We start from the raw sequence: 14,899 nt of genomic DNA, 5'->3' as shown, positions 1-14,899 counted from the left end.
ATTGAGAGAATAGCCACTGAAATATTTTCTGTGTTTTGTAGTTTAGCTCCGGAACCCCAATTGAGAAAGGCTAAACTTTGAAGTAGTTTAAAATCAATTCAAGTTTTTTGTCCATAGTCCTTTTAAATTCTAATATAATATGACTTTGAAGATATCATGGTCTCTGAGGTGGCAAAGGAGTGTTATTCACTAGTGGAAAAATCTAAATAAAATCTTGTTGACTTCTGTTCATGGATCATCCTTTAAAAGTAACATTTTTTTCAGATCACAGTTGAGCAGGTAAGAAATTTTAAGTCCTAAACTGTAGGCCTCAGCTGAAAAAAAGAATAGTGTCCCACGCGATTTTTTTTTTTTTAATTGACTGTTTTTACTTTGTAAATTCAGAAGCAGAAAAGAAAGCAAAGTGACCTGTAAATCTGCATTTGGGTCTGAAAGTAGGATCTAAGGATGACACTTTAGCTTTGCAACTAATTTTCAAAGCTTTTTAGTTTTTCCAAACATGTATCCATAATTAATGAATTGCTTGCAGACAGGTCCCTCTGACTTTACAGGTGAAGGCAGATTTCTTGTAAAACAAAATCTCAGTGTATGATGTTGACTCATAGCCCACTTGCCTTTATTTGCTGGGATTGTGAAAAGTTGACTCATAGCCTTCTTGCCTTTATTTACTGGGATTGGGAAATTTAATTTACCAGACACACGCACAGACACACACACACACACTCACATGTGTGCACATAGGCATGCACACATGCACACACACATTTTCTTAAGGCCATTATTTATAGAGGACTGGGAAGCTTTTAAATTATTGTTTGGAAATGAAATGGGATTTTAAATTCCATCTTTCTGGTTAGGAAAACTAACCAGAAATAATGAAGGAAATATAGATCTATTTTCCAGACATTCTAGTGTATAGTTGGGAGATAAAATATCCTAAAATTAGAGATTTTAAAAGACCTGCATTGTATGGTCATTTCCTACCACAATATTAAAGATCCCTGTATACTCTCCTTTTAATTGCAATCTGGTGGGGTTTGCAGATACAGAGCTACACAACTGCATTTCCTTCAGTTCAGTGCCCTTCTTTGAATGACTTTGTATGGCATAATATACCAGTCACGACCCATTTGTGAATATTAACAGAATACTTACAGAATACAGAGTTTTCTTTCATTATTGGCATTTGAAAAACTTCTCAAGTTCAAGAACTTGACACAACTTTGGTTTGCAGATTTTAGCAAATAGGTTTCCATTAGGGGGCTCTCGAGGTTTGAGATGATCAGCCTGGAGACCGATGACGCTTCGAAGCCTTTACTTTCTAATGTTCATCTTGCTCTCTCCCTTTTTGTTTTGTTTTATAGAAAAGGTCACGGATCGCCTACAGTGACGAAGTACGGAATGAGCTCCTGGGGGAGGATGGGAATTCCTCAGAGAACCAGGTAGAATGCTAATCAGCAGGGCCCGGTGGGTGGCTGGAGGGTGAAGGGGGTCACTCGCACACTGGGCTCTCAAGCTGCTCCTTAACAGTATTAGCAGCAACTCATGTGGAAGCGATACTGTTTAATGCAAAGCTGGAGTCTTAATCAACTTCAAAATGTTTCTTGGAGATCTTACATTTAACCCTTTACCTTGTGATCACTGTCTGCTATCTTTAAAAAAAAATCTTTTCTTCTCTTTTCTTTATTATTTAGTACTTAAGGAATAACTTGAAACACACTGTTTGCAGACAAAGCCAAGGTCTTCACCTCAAACACATGTAAAAGGAATGAAAAAGTACATAATACAGCTTTGATAATAATGCAGCATAATTAAATCAACACTTGCAGCAAAACAAATGAAAGTAAGCTTTCAAAATTCAACAGGGCAGGCAGCTCAGTCTCCTATTGTGTAGCTTCTTAAAAATACATTCACCGAAATGCAAATGTAAGCACCAGTGTGGAACTTGGATACTCATATAGAGGGCCTGCTTTGTCAAATAATAGTAATGATAGTAATAACGGCAACAACAACAATAGGAAATGTCTTTCTGCAGTTTAAGATCCACATAAGCAAAAATTAAGACCCAATTTCTTCTTAAAAAAGACCCAATTTCTTCTTAAAAAAGACCTAATTTCTTCTTATAACTTGGATGTGGGTTCTTATTGGATCACACAGTGATGTCATCAGTCCAATTAATGTCCCGCTTCTTTGAATTAACACTGCAGACTTCCTCAATCCATGTGGATAATATATGACTTTTAAAAAATATTTCAAGAATCTCAGTGTAAAGATCACTTTAAAAATGTCTCTAACAATCCTAGCAACTGATTCTCTTGGACAGTTTCAAGGAAAATAAATGATAGGGGATTTCAGAAGCAAGACCTAAACTGTTTTATGAATGTTACTTTGGCAAGTATTGCAGAGGTCTCTACCCTGCCTAAATAAAAATGCACATAATCATTCATTCAGTAAATTGTTAATAAGGTAATAAGGCATAAGATTTTGATACACATAAAAATTTCATAATTGTGTTTGCCACTGCAGTATAAGTATGCGCAAACTATATTGCTATCTGCTATCATGCTAATATTGTAAACAGGTATGCTGTGTATGTGATGATGACCCCGTCCAGCCACCCCCCAGAAAAAGGAGAAGAATCAGTGAGCTGATTATGTTTGTTTGGGGAAAGATCTCACCTCCTCCGCTATTTGGATGTTATCAGTTGGAGTTCAGACATGTAAACACGTTAAGATTTGACTTGGGATTTCAGCTTCTCTGATTGAAATGTGAGAAAAGCTATGAGGGGGGAAAAAAAGGGAACACATCAAACATTAAAGAGTGATGTGATAAAGGGGTTTTACTCATAATAGATTAAATAATGTGAGGATGAGAAAAACTATTTTCTTCCTATTTTAAGTGAGATTTAGATGCTGATATCTCTTGAATAAGTGAATCATAATTTTATTTCCTATCTTTACTGCAAAAAAATTCTTTTTTGCAAACAAGTGAATGCAGAATTCCCATGTCAATCTGTTAAACAACTATAGATCTTTCCCTCATTTGAAACCATTGCCTAATACAGAGGAAATAGAAAGGAAGGGGCTGTTCCTGTCTGACTCTGTCTCCTCTATCGTAATGGATTATAGTACTGTGACAGGGATCTTTTTTTTAAAAAGCATGTTCATTTCTCCTAATGGACATTTTATGTGCCTAAAACATTTGCCTCACATACATATAAGTATGATTTTTATGCCTAAAGTAAAATATTCCACAAAAAATAGATGGAGTTCATATTTTCTGAATTGTTCAAATTATATTCCTGTCACTTTAAAGTGATTACGGAGAGATTTCCCCTGGACTTGTATAAATCAAACTTAGAAATTCTGAAAGTGCTGGGGAACCTGAAGTTTAGTTGTAAGGAGCTGTCACTTCAATAAATAGAGTGTGATAAATTATAGTCGTGAGACTATGCCACTGTTCATATATTATTATATGAACTTCTCAATCTAAAATTTGAATTAAGTTTGAAAGTTCAAAGAGACCACACTTAACTTTTTGGTTATTTTGTTACCCAATGTAGCAAAATTTCCATATCATAATGAAGTCATTAAATTTTGTTTCGAGGCTTTTTATCATAATATAGGAATTAAAAACCCTCAAAACGAAAACACATACTTAACCAAGAATGGTCACTTGAGAATAACTCCTTATTCTGCATCAGTCTTCATTCAGCCTATGAAATCAAAACAGAAGCCCATACTTTAGAGGAAGAAAACATTTTACATAGACTCTCATATTAATTTTTGTAAACTTGTGATTGAGATGACAGGTTTTCTGGGCAGGATTACCTGTAACACATATAAGGAAATATTTTCTGCTCACAAATAAGTTAATTGCTGGTGATTTTTAGAACTTCTTGATTTTCAGAACTTCTTGACTCTAATATTCATGATAAACTTTTAATATATAGGGAAGCCTTGGAGATGGGCAAAATGATATAAAAATAGCAATATTTCTTTCATTAAAATTGGTATAAATATTGCAATTAAAAATTATCGGAAAAGGAAGATAATACAGAATTAATAGCAATAGTTGCAAATAAGTAAAATAGGCAGTGATTTTATTTAGTGATTTTCAATGAAGTAGACACATCTCCCTTATAGTGGGTTCTTTGTGCAGATTTAGATAAATGTGACTGCCATTGTTATTATTTCTCATTTTGCTTATTTATAATGCATTATAAAATATATCTAAGAGCTGGTTGTTAATATATGTCATTATAACCTTCCAAATGAACTAAAGTTTATTAGGTTAATATATGTATATAAACATTTATCCCATGGTTAGGAATATGAAAATTTCAGAAACATAGGTTTTTTGTTTTTTTTAAAATACACCTGTAATGGTCTATATAGTGTACATAGTTTCATTTAATTCCAAATTAATTGCTTTGTATAAATTAATTTCTAATTGATGTTAGAAGCAAATACAGCTTCTCCCTGATTGACAGAGAAGGGACCAAATCACTTACTTTGCACATTCGTGTATTGTTAAATCATCAGCTTTCCAAGGACTATTATTGTCTGAGGTGTTATCATTCTATTCTCTTTTTTAAATATCATATTTTCTTTTCATATGACAATATTATTATTTTAACTTTTCAAGAGAGAGGGAGAGTTGAGTTCTCAAAATATGGGGCTGCTGTGTTTAGCATGGAAACTTTAATGATTGTTAACTTGATTTAATTTCATGAAAACCATTCTCGAAAAAAGAAAAAAAAATTTAAGAATTAAATCCCCTTCCTACTGGACTTTGGTAATGGGGCAAATAAAAACGGCCCTGCCTTACTTTGAACCTTAATTGTCTCTCAGTTTCCACATGCAAAATGGGATTGATCCGTGAATAAATTTAAGTCGATGAAATTTGACTTAAATCCCAACTAGAAGATTCAAAAAAAAAAAAATGTGTAAAGAGTATATTTCTAAACGTGCGGAAATGTTTGTGGTGAAGCAATATTTAGCAGGTATGATTGCTTAATTTTTTAAGACGAGGTTCTCTCAAGTTCCGATTGGGGCTTGCTGTGCATAAAGTGTGTCAAACTTCAGCCACAGGCCAGGGGGTGAAGTCGGTCAATTTAATTCCCCAAGATCTAAAGAAGGTCGGTATCATTTCATATAGCCCTGGCAGAGCAGATCATTACCAGGCACAAATCTGTTCGTTACGTGCTGAGGGTTTATAGCAAAATAAATGGACTGTCATCATAAGTTCAGAAAATTGTGTGTTCGACCCACGATAATGTGTAAAGGGCGTTTAATAGAGTTCAGCATTTATTCGTTATCTGTATGCGGACAGAGACGGCAGGCGCGTTATCAGCTTTAAAAAAAAAAAAACCTCGGGAGTTGGGGGGTCACGTGATGCGCACCCCACTCGGAGGCGGCGCGCGCGCTCGGGCCTCGCGCTCTGCAGCGCAGTTTTGATTTTAGTCACAGCAGAAGGCTTAGCCACAAGAGATTCCACTGGTTCAAACCAGCGTAAACCAGATTTTTTTTTTTTTCAGCCCACAAAGGAACAGATTACCTCTTGTATCAAATTCTGCATTGAGGGGGGGAAAAAAAAATCTTTGTTTCAAAAAAGATGTTGATTATCATAACGCAACATGGTGGCGTGGTCGACTTTCAAGTCGCCTGGGCTGGAGCTGGGCACTGCAGCAAATATGCAATCGCGACTTGCAGTCCAGTCGAAGCATTGTTAATTTTCAAAAATAGACCAGCTTTTGTTTACTCGAATGAATAACTCTCGGCCTAACTTTTAAAAAAAAAAAAAAAGATAAAGATTAAAAACCCTTCCATTACCTAGCTTAGCTGCAAATCCGGCGTGGGGCTTGGAGGCAGCCATGCAGCACAAACGAGATAGAACGTTTTTTGTTTGGAACCTATTGAAAAAACAAATGGGGAGCATTTTTAAACACTCATTGATTATGGCAGGGTGGCATGCCCCGAATGGTCTCTATGGCCGGGGAGTAGTTTTAAACTTTGGCCCTGTAAGGATGATAGTCCACGAAGAATGGTGCCCCGGAAAGAAAGGAGAGCTGGGCGGCCTACTCCCAGGTCGTCCTTCTTGGACGACGAATGTTTTTGCCTTTTTCTTTTCGTGATGTTGGGATAGCAAAGAGAGAAAGATTCTGCTTTGTGATAGGCCAGGTATTTGGGTTTAAATTTTTGCTTTCTTCTAAGAGAGAATAGTAACTTTTCACATGCACAGGCCCCGATGGTTGCTGAGAGAATGAGGATATTTAAAAACAACAATGTCTTCTGTTTTGAAGGGAGGATGTTAAAAGTTTCATTTTTGCATGTAATGCCTTGGGAAGGGTGATGTAACCTAGTGTGTACTTTTTTTTTTTTTATGAAAGATTCATAAAAATTTTGAAATGTCATTCTGTTATACGTGAAATATTTTTCATATAACAAATGAAGTCACAGAATAAGCTGGAATGCCTGCTGCCTTCCTTGAACTGGAGACAAAACCAGCATTAAGCATTGAGAATTCCCGGCTAGAATAAACATGATACTTCGAGAGAAACTTAGAGTGAGCAATTCGTGGCAGGTTTCTCCCAAAGCAATAGTTGAATTTATGGGCCTGCATATGCCGAGTATTTTAACAGATGTTACAGATATTTGGATGTTTAAAAATTATCAGTTGTAGACCTGAATTGCTGAGGATGCAGATTTCAGACCCACGATGTGGTTTATAATCTCTTACAACATAGGTTTCTGTTTCTATTTTTTGAGAAACTATGGCAGTTATCTCAACTATACAGTGATATTTGTGCTTTAGAAGACTGTCAAACACAAACACACACACAAACAATATGAATCTGCTACATGGCTATATCTATTTTCTAGTTTCTAAAGAGTGAAGTCTCTTGTTTCAACTGTTGTATTAAGGCAGACAGAAACATGTTCTGCAGAGGAGAATTAAAATGTTATTTTAGGAGAATTTACTAACAAGTAGAGAGTGGTTTTTGGTTTGACTTTAGCACAGACTGCAGTACAAATGAAGAGTTCCTTGCTTTAAGAGGGCCCCGTTTACAAGATGAAAATTGAAAAATGAAGAAACTGCAAAAGTTAAAATAAATGCACGATGTGATTGTAGTAGCCTCTTAAGCAAAACAAAAGCCTAGAAGTTAACTCTGAAATGCACAGTATTTTTGAGGGCAGTAAAATATTTTCCAATCCTGTGTCCTAAATATTACCTCTCTTGGCATGCTGTGTTCTCAATTAAAATAACCTTACCTCCAAATGCAGTCCTACTGCTAGAGTGGGTGCAAGTATGTCATTAACTAACATAGTCTGTTGTTTTAAGTCGTTTTTGAGATAATAGCATGAACTATTAATCATTTTCATTTTTAAGTAAAATCTGAAATCAGTTGTCAAGATTCAAAACAGAAACATCCCGAAAACTTGTATATACAAATCCTCTTCAGTGGTACATTCTTAGAAGAGAGGAACAGTAAACTTGTTTTCTTTCTTTATAATATAGACTTCTATGAAGTCATTCCCCTTTATTTCATGATGGTGTCTTAGATGTACTTTAAAAGAGAATTTCACACTATTCTCTTTGTTTAATGTGACAGTGTGAGAAAGTGATCTTTATTCGTTCAAAAAACTCTGCATGTAGTCTATGTTTAGGTTCTTTTAATGTGTTTGTCTGTGATTTTTAAATGCTAAACATGTAAACAGATAAATTGTCAATGTTAATTCTGTATCCTGTCACACAACTGATCTTTCTTTCCTGCCATTTCTTTCCTTTTTATCTTTTTTTTTTTTTGTGCATTCATGTTGCAGTTGATAAAATTACGTGAAGAGGTGAGTATTTCCTAGCTTGCTTTTTTTAAAATTCTGCTTCTTCCTATAAAATTGAATTTCTAAATCTGTATCTTCACACTCATTTTTCCAGGAAAATCTATACATAGTAAACATAGTATATATATTGCTCAGAAATGTTCTCTGCTGATTGTCTTTATATCCTAATCTTTCTAATCACAGTGATCATTGGCGTTTGATGGCATCAGGGGAAAATTCATATTTTAAAAGCCCAAAACAGGAGAGAAAAATAAAAGAATGCCTTAAAACTATACACAAGTATAGTTTTACTGTAAACTAACTTCAGATTTGTTTTATTTGTATTGGCTCCTCAAAGAAGTAAATATATTTAGAATTTTTTCTGACATTCCGATTTACTTTACTGAAAACTGTTTTTAAATAAACTCCTTTTCCCCACCCAAAATTCTTAGATTCAGCATAAGATACTATGAATCTGTTATCTTTTGGGGGAAACACATACATTATAAATACCCTGTAGTCTTTTGTTTATATAGATGCATGAAAATAGCCAAAGCTCTGATCATTTTTAAATACTTTCTTTTTTTTTGTAGGAAATAGCATATAATCCAGTCTCATTTTTCTGAGTTTGCTAATCTATTTGGTATGTGTAGCTCCAGACATTTTTGTGGGCCAGTAAATATTTGCAGTAATGTTGATAATTTTGTCTCCATATTAATGAGGGATGTTGAGTGATTCTGTATTCTTTTTTAATTAGGCTAAACATGTCACATATGCTTTGGTAATCCCTTCAGAGATATAGTTTTATTTCTTGTTTATTGACACTGAGTTTTAGTTTATGTTAGGGTATAAAATAATGGCCTATATTGCATAAAAATTACGTATATTCACATAGTGTGTGTATCTGTATATCTGTAGTTTATATATATATATATGTATAGATAGATAGGTGGGTAGTGTTTTTAATAGAGTACTGTGGATTATTTTTGACTTAAGCTTGACTGCATTGATTGGAATTATCCTAGTTGTTTTTTTTATTGGTAAGTCATCACCCTCTAAATGATGGAAATGCTGTTAGAGGCTTACAGATAGTGATTTTCAACAATTCTTCTGATTTAAGGTGCATTAGTGATGTCGTCTCTTAGTAAAGTAACAATCATATTTAAAATGAAGGGTGGAAATACACAAAACCTTCACTCTCCAACCTTTTGGTGTTTCTTTGGTTTCATCCCTACATGGAAATAGATATTTATACATATACCTATATATGTATCTATACACTAAATGAATCACTTAGTGTAAATGTAATAAATAGTCATTGCAGTTTTGATGTATAAGATTATTCTTGAGGTGGGTGATACATCAATGTTGTTTTTCTGCAAGACAGACTATCTGCTTGTATTTGTACATGTTCATTCTTAGGTGAAGAATCTGAATTTTCAAATATTAATTGAAAATCTCTGTATGGAGAAAGTCTTGCTCTTGTCTCTGAACAAGCAGTAACTATAATTAATAAAATCTTCTTCCTTACTATAATCAGCATTTTTGACAGAAGATTTCTTTTTGTTAAGCTGAATTCACTAGCTTTAGCTTAATTCTAAAAACTGGCAATATCGTGTCAGCATTTCTCTTAACATGTGTTTTATCATCGTTTTATGACTCCACTCTTTTGTTATGCTTATAGCAATAGTTTTGTCAGGTATGGCTCTAGAATGCAAATTTCTGAAACTATAACTTGTAATGGGAATGTACTGGGAAGTATTAGAGCATTCAACTAATAGAATAATAACCTCTGAAATATTCTTTTTACAGACTTTGATATGGACGTAATATTGATGTTTATAGAATAGATTACCCTAAAGAAGAACATTGGTATATGCTTTGCTCAGAAGTGATTGTTTCTCACCCAAAGTCTAATAATAATCAAACACTGAACGAACCCCAGATTTCTTCCTTGTACCTCTTCTAAGACAGGCATTCACCTACTTTAAAATAAGATGTTGTGTTTGTAACAAAGTGTGGCCCCACCCCTCCCTTGTAAAGCTCTTTTTCGGGCTCAGGTTTGGAAACAGGGCATCCTTAGTAGCAGGCTGGTAGTGCCAGGGAGCTGCCCTGGTCTTGGCTGTGCTGAGCTCTCCGTTTGAATCCTACATCTCCAGCTCTCCACATTGCACAGCTCCGCACACAAGTTGAGCTCTGTCTGAAGCTTCTGCACAGCTTCACTTACCTGCTTTGAAAAGGGCTGAGAAGAGGGTGAGAGAATGAGTTTGGGATGGAGTGTGGGGGCAAGTTGAAAGCATCAGCTGCTACTGTAGTGTATTTCCTTTCATTTTCAGAGACCAGGGCCAAGCACAACTAAGGGAACAATGTAAATAGCACAGCTGTTACAAGAACTTGATTTTAGCTTGACTTAAGTGAAGAGGTTCCAAAATACAAAGTGAGGTCCTGCTGGAAAGCTGCTGGTAAACTGATAGTCCTCTTGTGTGCAGATTGACTCTGATAAAATTGAACTGTCCTGAAGAAGAGTTACTTCCATTATTTAGGAATATGCAATTAAAAAAAAAAACTCTTTTTTAAAATTTTGTTCTCCATTAAAGCCATACACTGAATAATCTGATTTTATTCCCTTTGATGGAATCTCCCAAATCATTCTACATTGATGTGCTTTGTGTCCTACAGTATATATTATAATTTAATTATACTGTCCATTTCTAGTATTGATCTTTGATTTTTTTTTTCCAGCAGTAGCTAAATGTTTTCTTTGAATTTAGGGATTTTATCCAATACAACAATGAACCTAAATGCTTTGTTCTATTATTCTGGATTAAAATTCAGATTTACTCTTGATTTCACAGATCTTCTCTCTTTTTAGGGAATCATCAATTGGAAATTAAGTCCTTTGTTAAGCTAGAAAACAATATTCAGAGAAGAGAAGAGCAATCCCTCCTCCTAAAACCTGCATGTAGGGAGAATTAGGAGTAAGAAAGCTATTTCTGACAAGCCGAGTAAAAAGTGTTTAATTTTATTTAAAAGAGTTATTAATGCCAAACATAAAGAGCTCCCCTCAAATTTCTTTTTCTCAATTACAGCCTTCAGTGATTTTGCGTTTTCATGATACAAGCTTTTCTTTCTTCCTCCCTTTTATTTATTTAGATTTTTTTTAAAGGGAGGGGCAGATTTTCTCTTAATTTCTCCACCGTATATTAGACAACTCTATTAATTATTATAGGCTGTTGTTGCAGCTTTCCTGACCTTCACATCAGGTCCTATCTCTCTTTTCTAAATGCATTGTTTTAATGATTCTCTCCCCCCCCATGCCAACCCTTCCCCCCAAAAAAATTTTCAAGGAAAGCTTTGATGTGGCTTTAGCTGCCTCCAACGTCTGGCCGCATCTCAGATGTGTCACCTATGCCGGGAGGGAATAAGGAAATCACGTTTCGAATGGTAATGATAACATACTAATCACTTCCTTTCTTTGAAGATGGAAGCGAGATATTCTGTCAGCATCCCTGGCTGCTAGAGCTTGGAGGCACCGGTCTAGGTGTATTAGCTTAAGTGTGCATGTCAATACAGCTTGCATCTCCGAGATCCATGGGGGCTCATTAGAGCAAGGTAGATCGTTTCGCTCGACAGCCACTCAGATTATATGTGTGGCACCTCCTTTTTTATTATTATCAGAAAGCATTTCTTCGATTTTAAATGACATCTGTCAACAACACAAAGTTGTAGGAGTTGTGGTTGCATTTTTCCTTTCTTTTTGACCGGATACCAAAACTGATTTGAGGAGAAAAGTTACTAATTTATTTAAGTATACACATGTGCATGTATACACATAAATATACAGACACACATTCCTTCCTGTCTTTCCATGTATTGTGCACACACACACTCACATGTGCATACACATGTCTTATCTGTTCACAGCCATGATTACTTTATTAGCCTATAAATGTTTTCCAACCTGAATAGACCTAGTATATGATCATTATGGCTAAAAAACCTAGCTTCAATGTAGAAAACGTTTAGAAGCTGAGAATTTGGGGGATATTCTCTGATTTCCCTATCAAATATAAAAGAATGTATATCGTTAATATGATTTTAGTTCACAGTCTAAAACACTACATATCAAAATTTCACCACATATCTGGGAATAAATCCATATTTTCCTACATCTGTGTGCATGGGGAAACACATGTCTCTTGTTTCTTGGAGATCGCCCAAGTTGCCTTAAAACTACAAGTGCTATTTAGTATTCTGTGCTAGTAGCATATGTTGTACTGTATGGTGTCTTGCTGCCTAGCCAAAATTGAGGGGCATTCTCTTAAAGTTCTTCACTAAAAATCATTATCTACAGTTGCCAAAGAATCAGATGAGGGTTTTTTTTAAATGATTGTATTTTACAAAAAGACATACAAAATTTGGATCCTGGGTCTATGCAAGCGTCTCATACATCTACCTCTGCTGAAGAGGAAAGAGCCCTGGACTCTGGTCTTCCCACATCTCTCAGCGTTCTGGAGTACGAGTCACCGTGGCGACATATAACACGAGTCTGCCTTTTAAAACAAAATAGTGAACAGTCTGTACACGATTGATTGGAATTCTGCCTATTGTGGCGGTTCTGACAATAGAAGATTTGCTAAAAATTATTTATAATGGGTGGTGACTCCCCCCGCCCAGAAATGTTAGGGCAGAGGAAGGAATTATTTTTTTAAGGCAAAAAAAGAACATTGTAGACAGCCGTCTGATTTTTTTTTTTCCCTTTTTCTTTTTCAGAGGGCACATCTGCTCGATAACACAGAGAGGCTGGAAAGGTCATCTCGGAGACTAGAGGCTGGATACCAAATAGCAGTGGAAACCGGTAAGAATTCTGAGAGTGAGCAAATTGTCTTGCTTATGCACAGCAGTCTTCACAACACATGACATTTCAGGGAAACTTCAAAGGAGTAGCAGAGACAGCAGCCCGAGATGTGGTTTACATATTGGGGAGACAATTGGGAGCTTATTTGCGCTTATCTTTTTTCAAGTTAAAAGGCATGACATCTACTGAAAACAGTTCCTGAGGTTTAAAAGTATACATCTGAAAAGAGATGGAATACTTTGTCTAAATTCTACATTTGTCTTAATATGCAGTTACATGTTGTCAGTTTACCCACCCGCAATGATTGCTAGCACACAAGCGGTCTCCGTTCTTTTGCCCCCTGCATTTATTCACATTTGTAAAAATTAACATTTTAATCGGTATAATTGATGTGAACTGGGGCAAAGAAGTAACAAGACTGAGTTCACCTTGTTTATTTGTCCCTATGTTGGAAATCATTCCTGATGATTCTGTTGTTTTGTTTCATTTTTTTAAATCACGAGCAGAGCCTATAATCAGACATGAAAATAAAAGTCAGATGAAGCAAAAAGGCTAATATTCCTGATAATCTCACTAGCATTAGTTACTATTATCCCAACTTTTGGTTTGAAATAGCACTTACTAATTTCAGAAAACACATCCCCTAATTTTACCTCTAAGACTAGTCTACTTAAAATAGACAAGTTTTGGCATTAAAAAATCTTTCATGCAATGACTATTTTTGCACATAAATATTTTGCACATAAATGAGTATTAGTAACTCCCTAGTAGCCATAAGTTTTTTATTGTCAAGCTATCTCTTTTGTTTAGTTTTGCAAGGATAGATTGTACATCACCTATTTGATATGTTATGGATGGCTCTTGCCTAGTATGCAAACCACTAAAATACGTGGTTGACAAAAATTTATTGTCATAAAAATGTTTATTTGGAAGAGAAGGTGTAATGAAAACGATTCCAAATAATTTCTTTTGTGAATGCCAGTGTTTTATCTGCCCTGACTTATGTGATGAGTTCTAAAGAACTGATTAAGAACACAGATGGTAGTGGTGTTGTAGTAATGGTGAGAAAACTGAAGAAAACCATAAACCTCAAATTTTGTGTGGTCAACATTCTTTCTGGGGTTATTGATAGATCTCCACCCTGTTTAGAGTAAGTCAGTTTTCATTGGTTCTTTTTGTCCTTGGGCTCACCTTCAGTAATGACTGTCCTTGTGATGAATGTGAATAAGGGGAAGAACCCCAAAGTTGAGGTCCAAGGACCAGGTGTGGGTTTGAACTCATGTTTGTGTAACTCTGAGTGATTCACTAATCTCTCTGAGTCTCAATTTCTTCCTCATGAAAATGGAAATCATATTGTCCATCTTGGAATATTACTAAGAAATAATGACATGTTTAAATGTTTTACACACCATGAAATGCTATACAAATATAAACGTTATTTTTGTGTGGCCATTTGATAATACACAGGCATTCATTTTTTTATCTCAGAAAAAGATTTTTATTGTGATTGAAATTTGTGTGTATTAAAAGAGTTTTTAAAACGTATTGCTTTGACCCCTTGAGGAATATGGCTTTCCTCTGTTCTGTTGAACATGGCCCTCACCAGGGACCTTCTTAGACAAGCACCCCACTGGTGAGCATCTTTCCACATGGGACAGGGCTGGGCTGCACATATTCTTGCTGTGACAATGATGACAGGGCTTGATTTGGATGCTTGAACTGCCTTTTCTCTTTCCCTACACTATTGATATAGCTCCCTCCCAAAGTATGAGAAAGTTATGTAAAAAGATAATAGATTCTGGAGGCTCATGCATTGTTCAAAGTTTAAAATTGAATGAGATTTTGATCATTAATCCTTTTGGTATCTGCTAAAATACAACATCCATGTCAAACTATCAATAAATGTAGAAAATATCAATTTAAGAGTATATCCTCAAACCAACCTCAGTTCCTGTGTACTTTTAGTAGAACACAATGATAGAAGATGTACTTTTATAAAATTAGACATTTATTTATCATATGAAACTTGGGAACTTCTTACAAACTATAAAACCAAGTCTATGAGGAGAAACAAAGGTGGGATTTGTAAAAGTAGAGACAGACAGACATCGTCATGCTAATTAATCTTTTCAGATGAGTTCAAAAGTGGAGAAATGAGAAGGTAGATGTAAAGCAGTTTTCCTGCCATTGCCTCTTACTAAGTTAATGTGGGGAAAAA

The 14,899-nt window shown here is 35.3% G+C and overlaps 1 protein-coding gene across 4 annotated transcripts in view; it reads left to right on the top strand.

The window, feature by feature from the left end:
• VTI1A (vesicle transport through interaction with t-SNAREs 1A) overlaps positions 1 to 14,899 on the top strand; it is a 322,364-nt gene that overhangs the window by 64,095 nt on the left and 243,370 nt on the right. For all 4 annotated transcript variants that reach the window (XM_054690631.1, XM_037497303.2, XM_054690630.1 and 1 more), the window contains exons 4-5: positions 1,365 to 1,442; positions 12,597 to 12,681. In XM_054690631.1, the coding sequence (XP_054546606.1) occupies positions 1,365 to 1,442; positions 12,597 to 12,681 (163 nt within the window). The remainder of the gene's footprint in view (positions 1 to 1,364; positions 1,443 to 12,596; positions 12,682 to 14,899) is intronic.

The sequence above is a fragment of the Talpa occidentalis genome, unplaced genomic scaffold, assembly GCF_014898055.3.
Source record: "Talpa occidentalis isolate TD23 unplaced genomic scaffold, MPIMG_talOcc4v2.1 talOcc4.8, whole genome shotgun sequence".
NCBI lineage: Eukaryota > Metazoa > Chordata > Mammalia > Eulipotyphla > Talpidae > Talpa > Talpa occidentalis.
The sequence above is the reverse complement of the archived record's forward strand: the minus strand, read 5'-3'. Positions and strand labels throughout refer to the sequence as shown.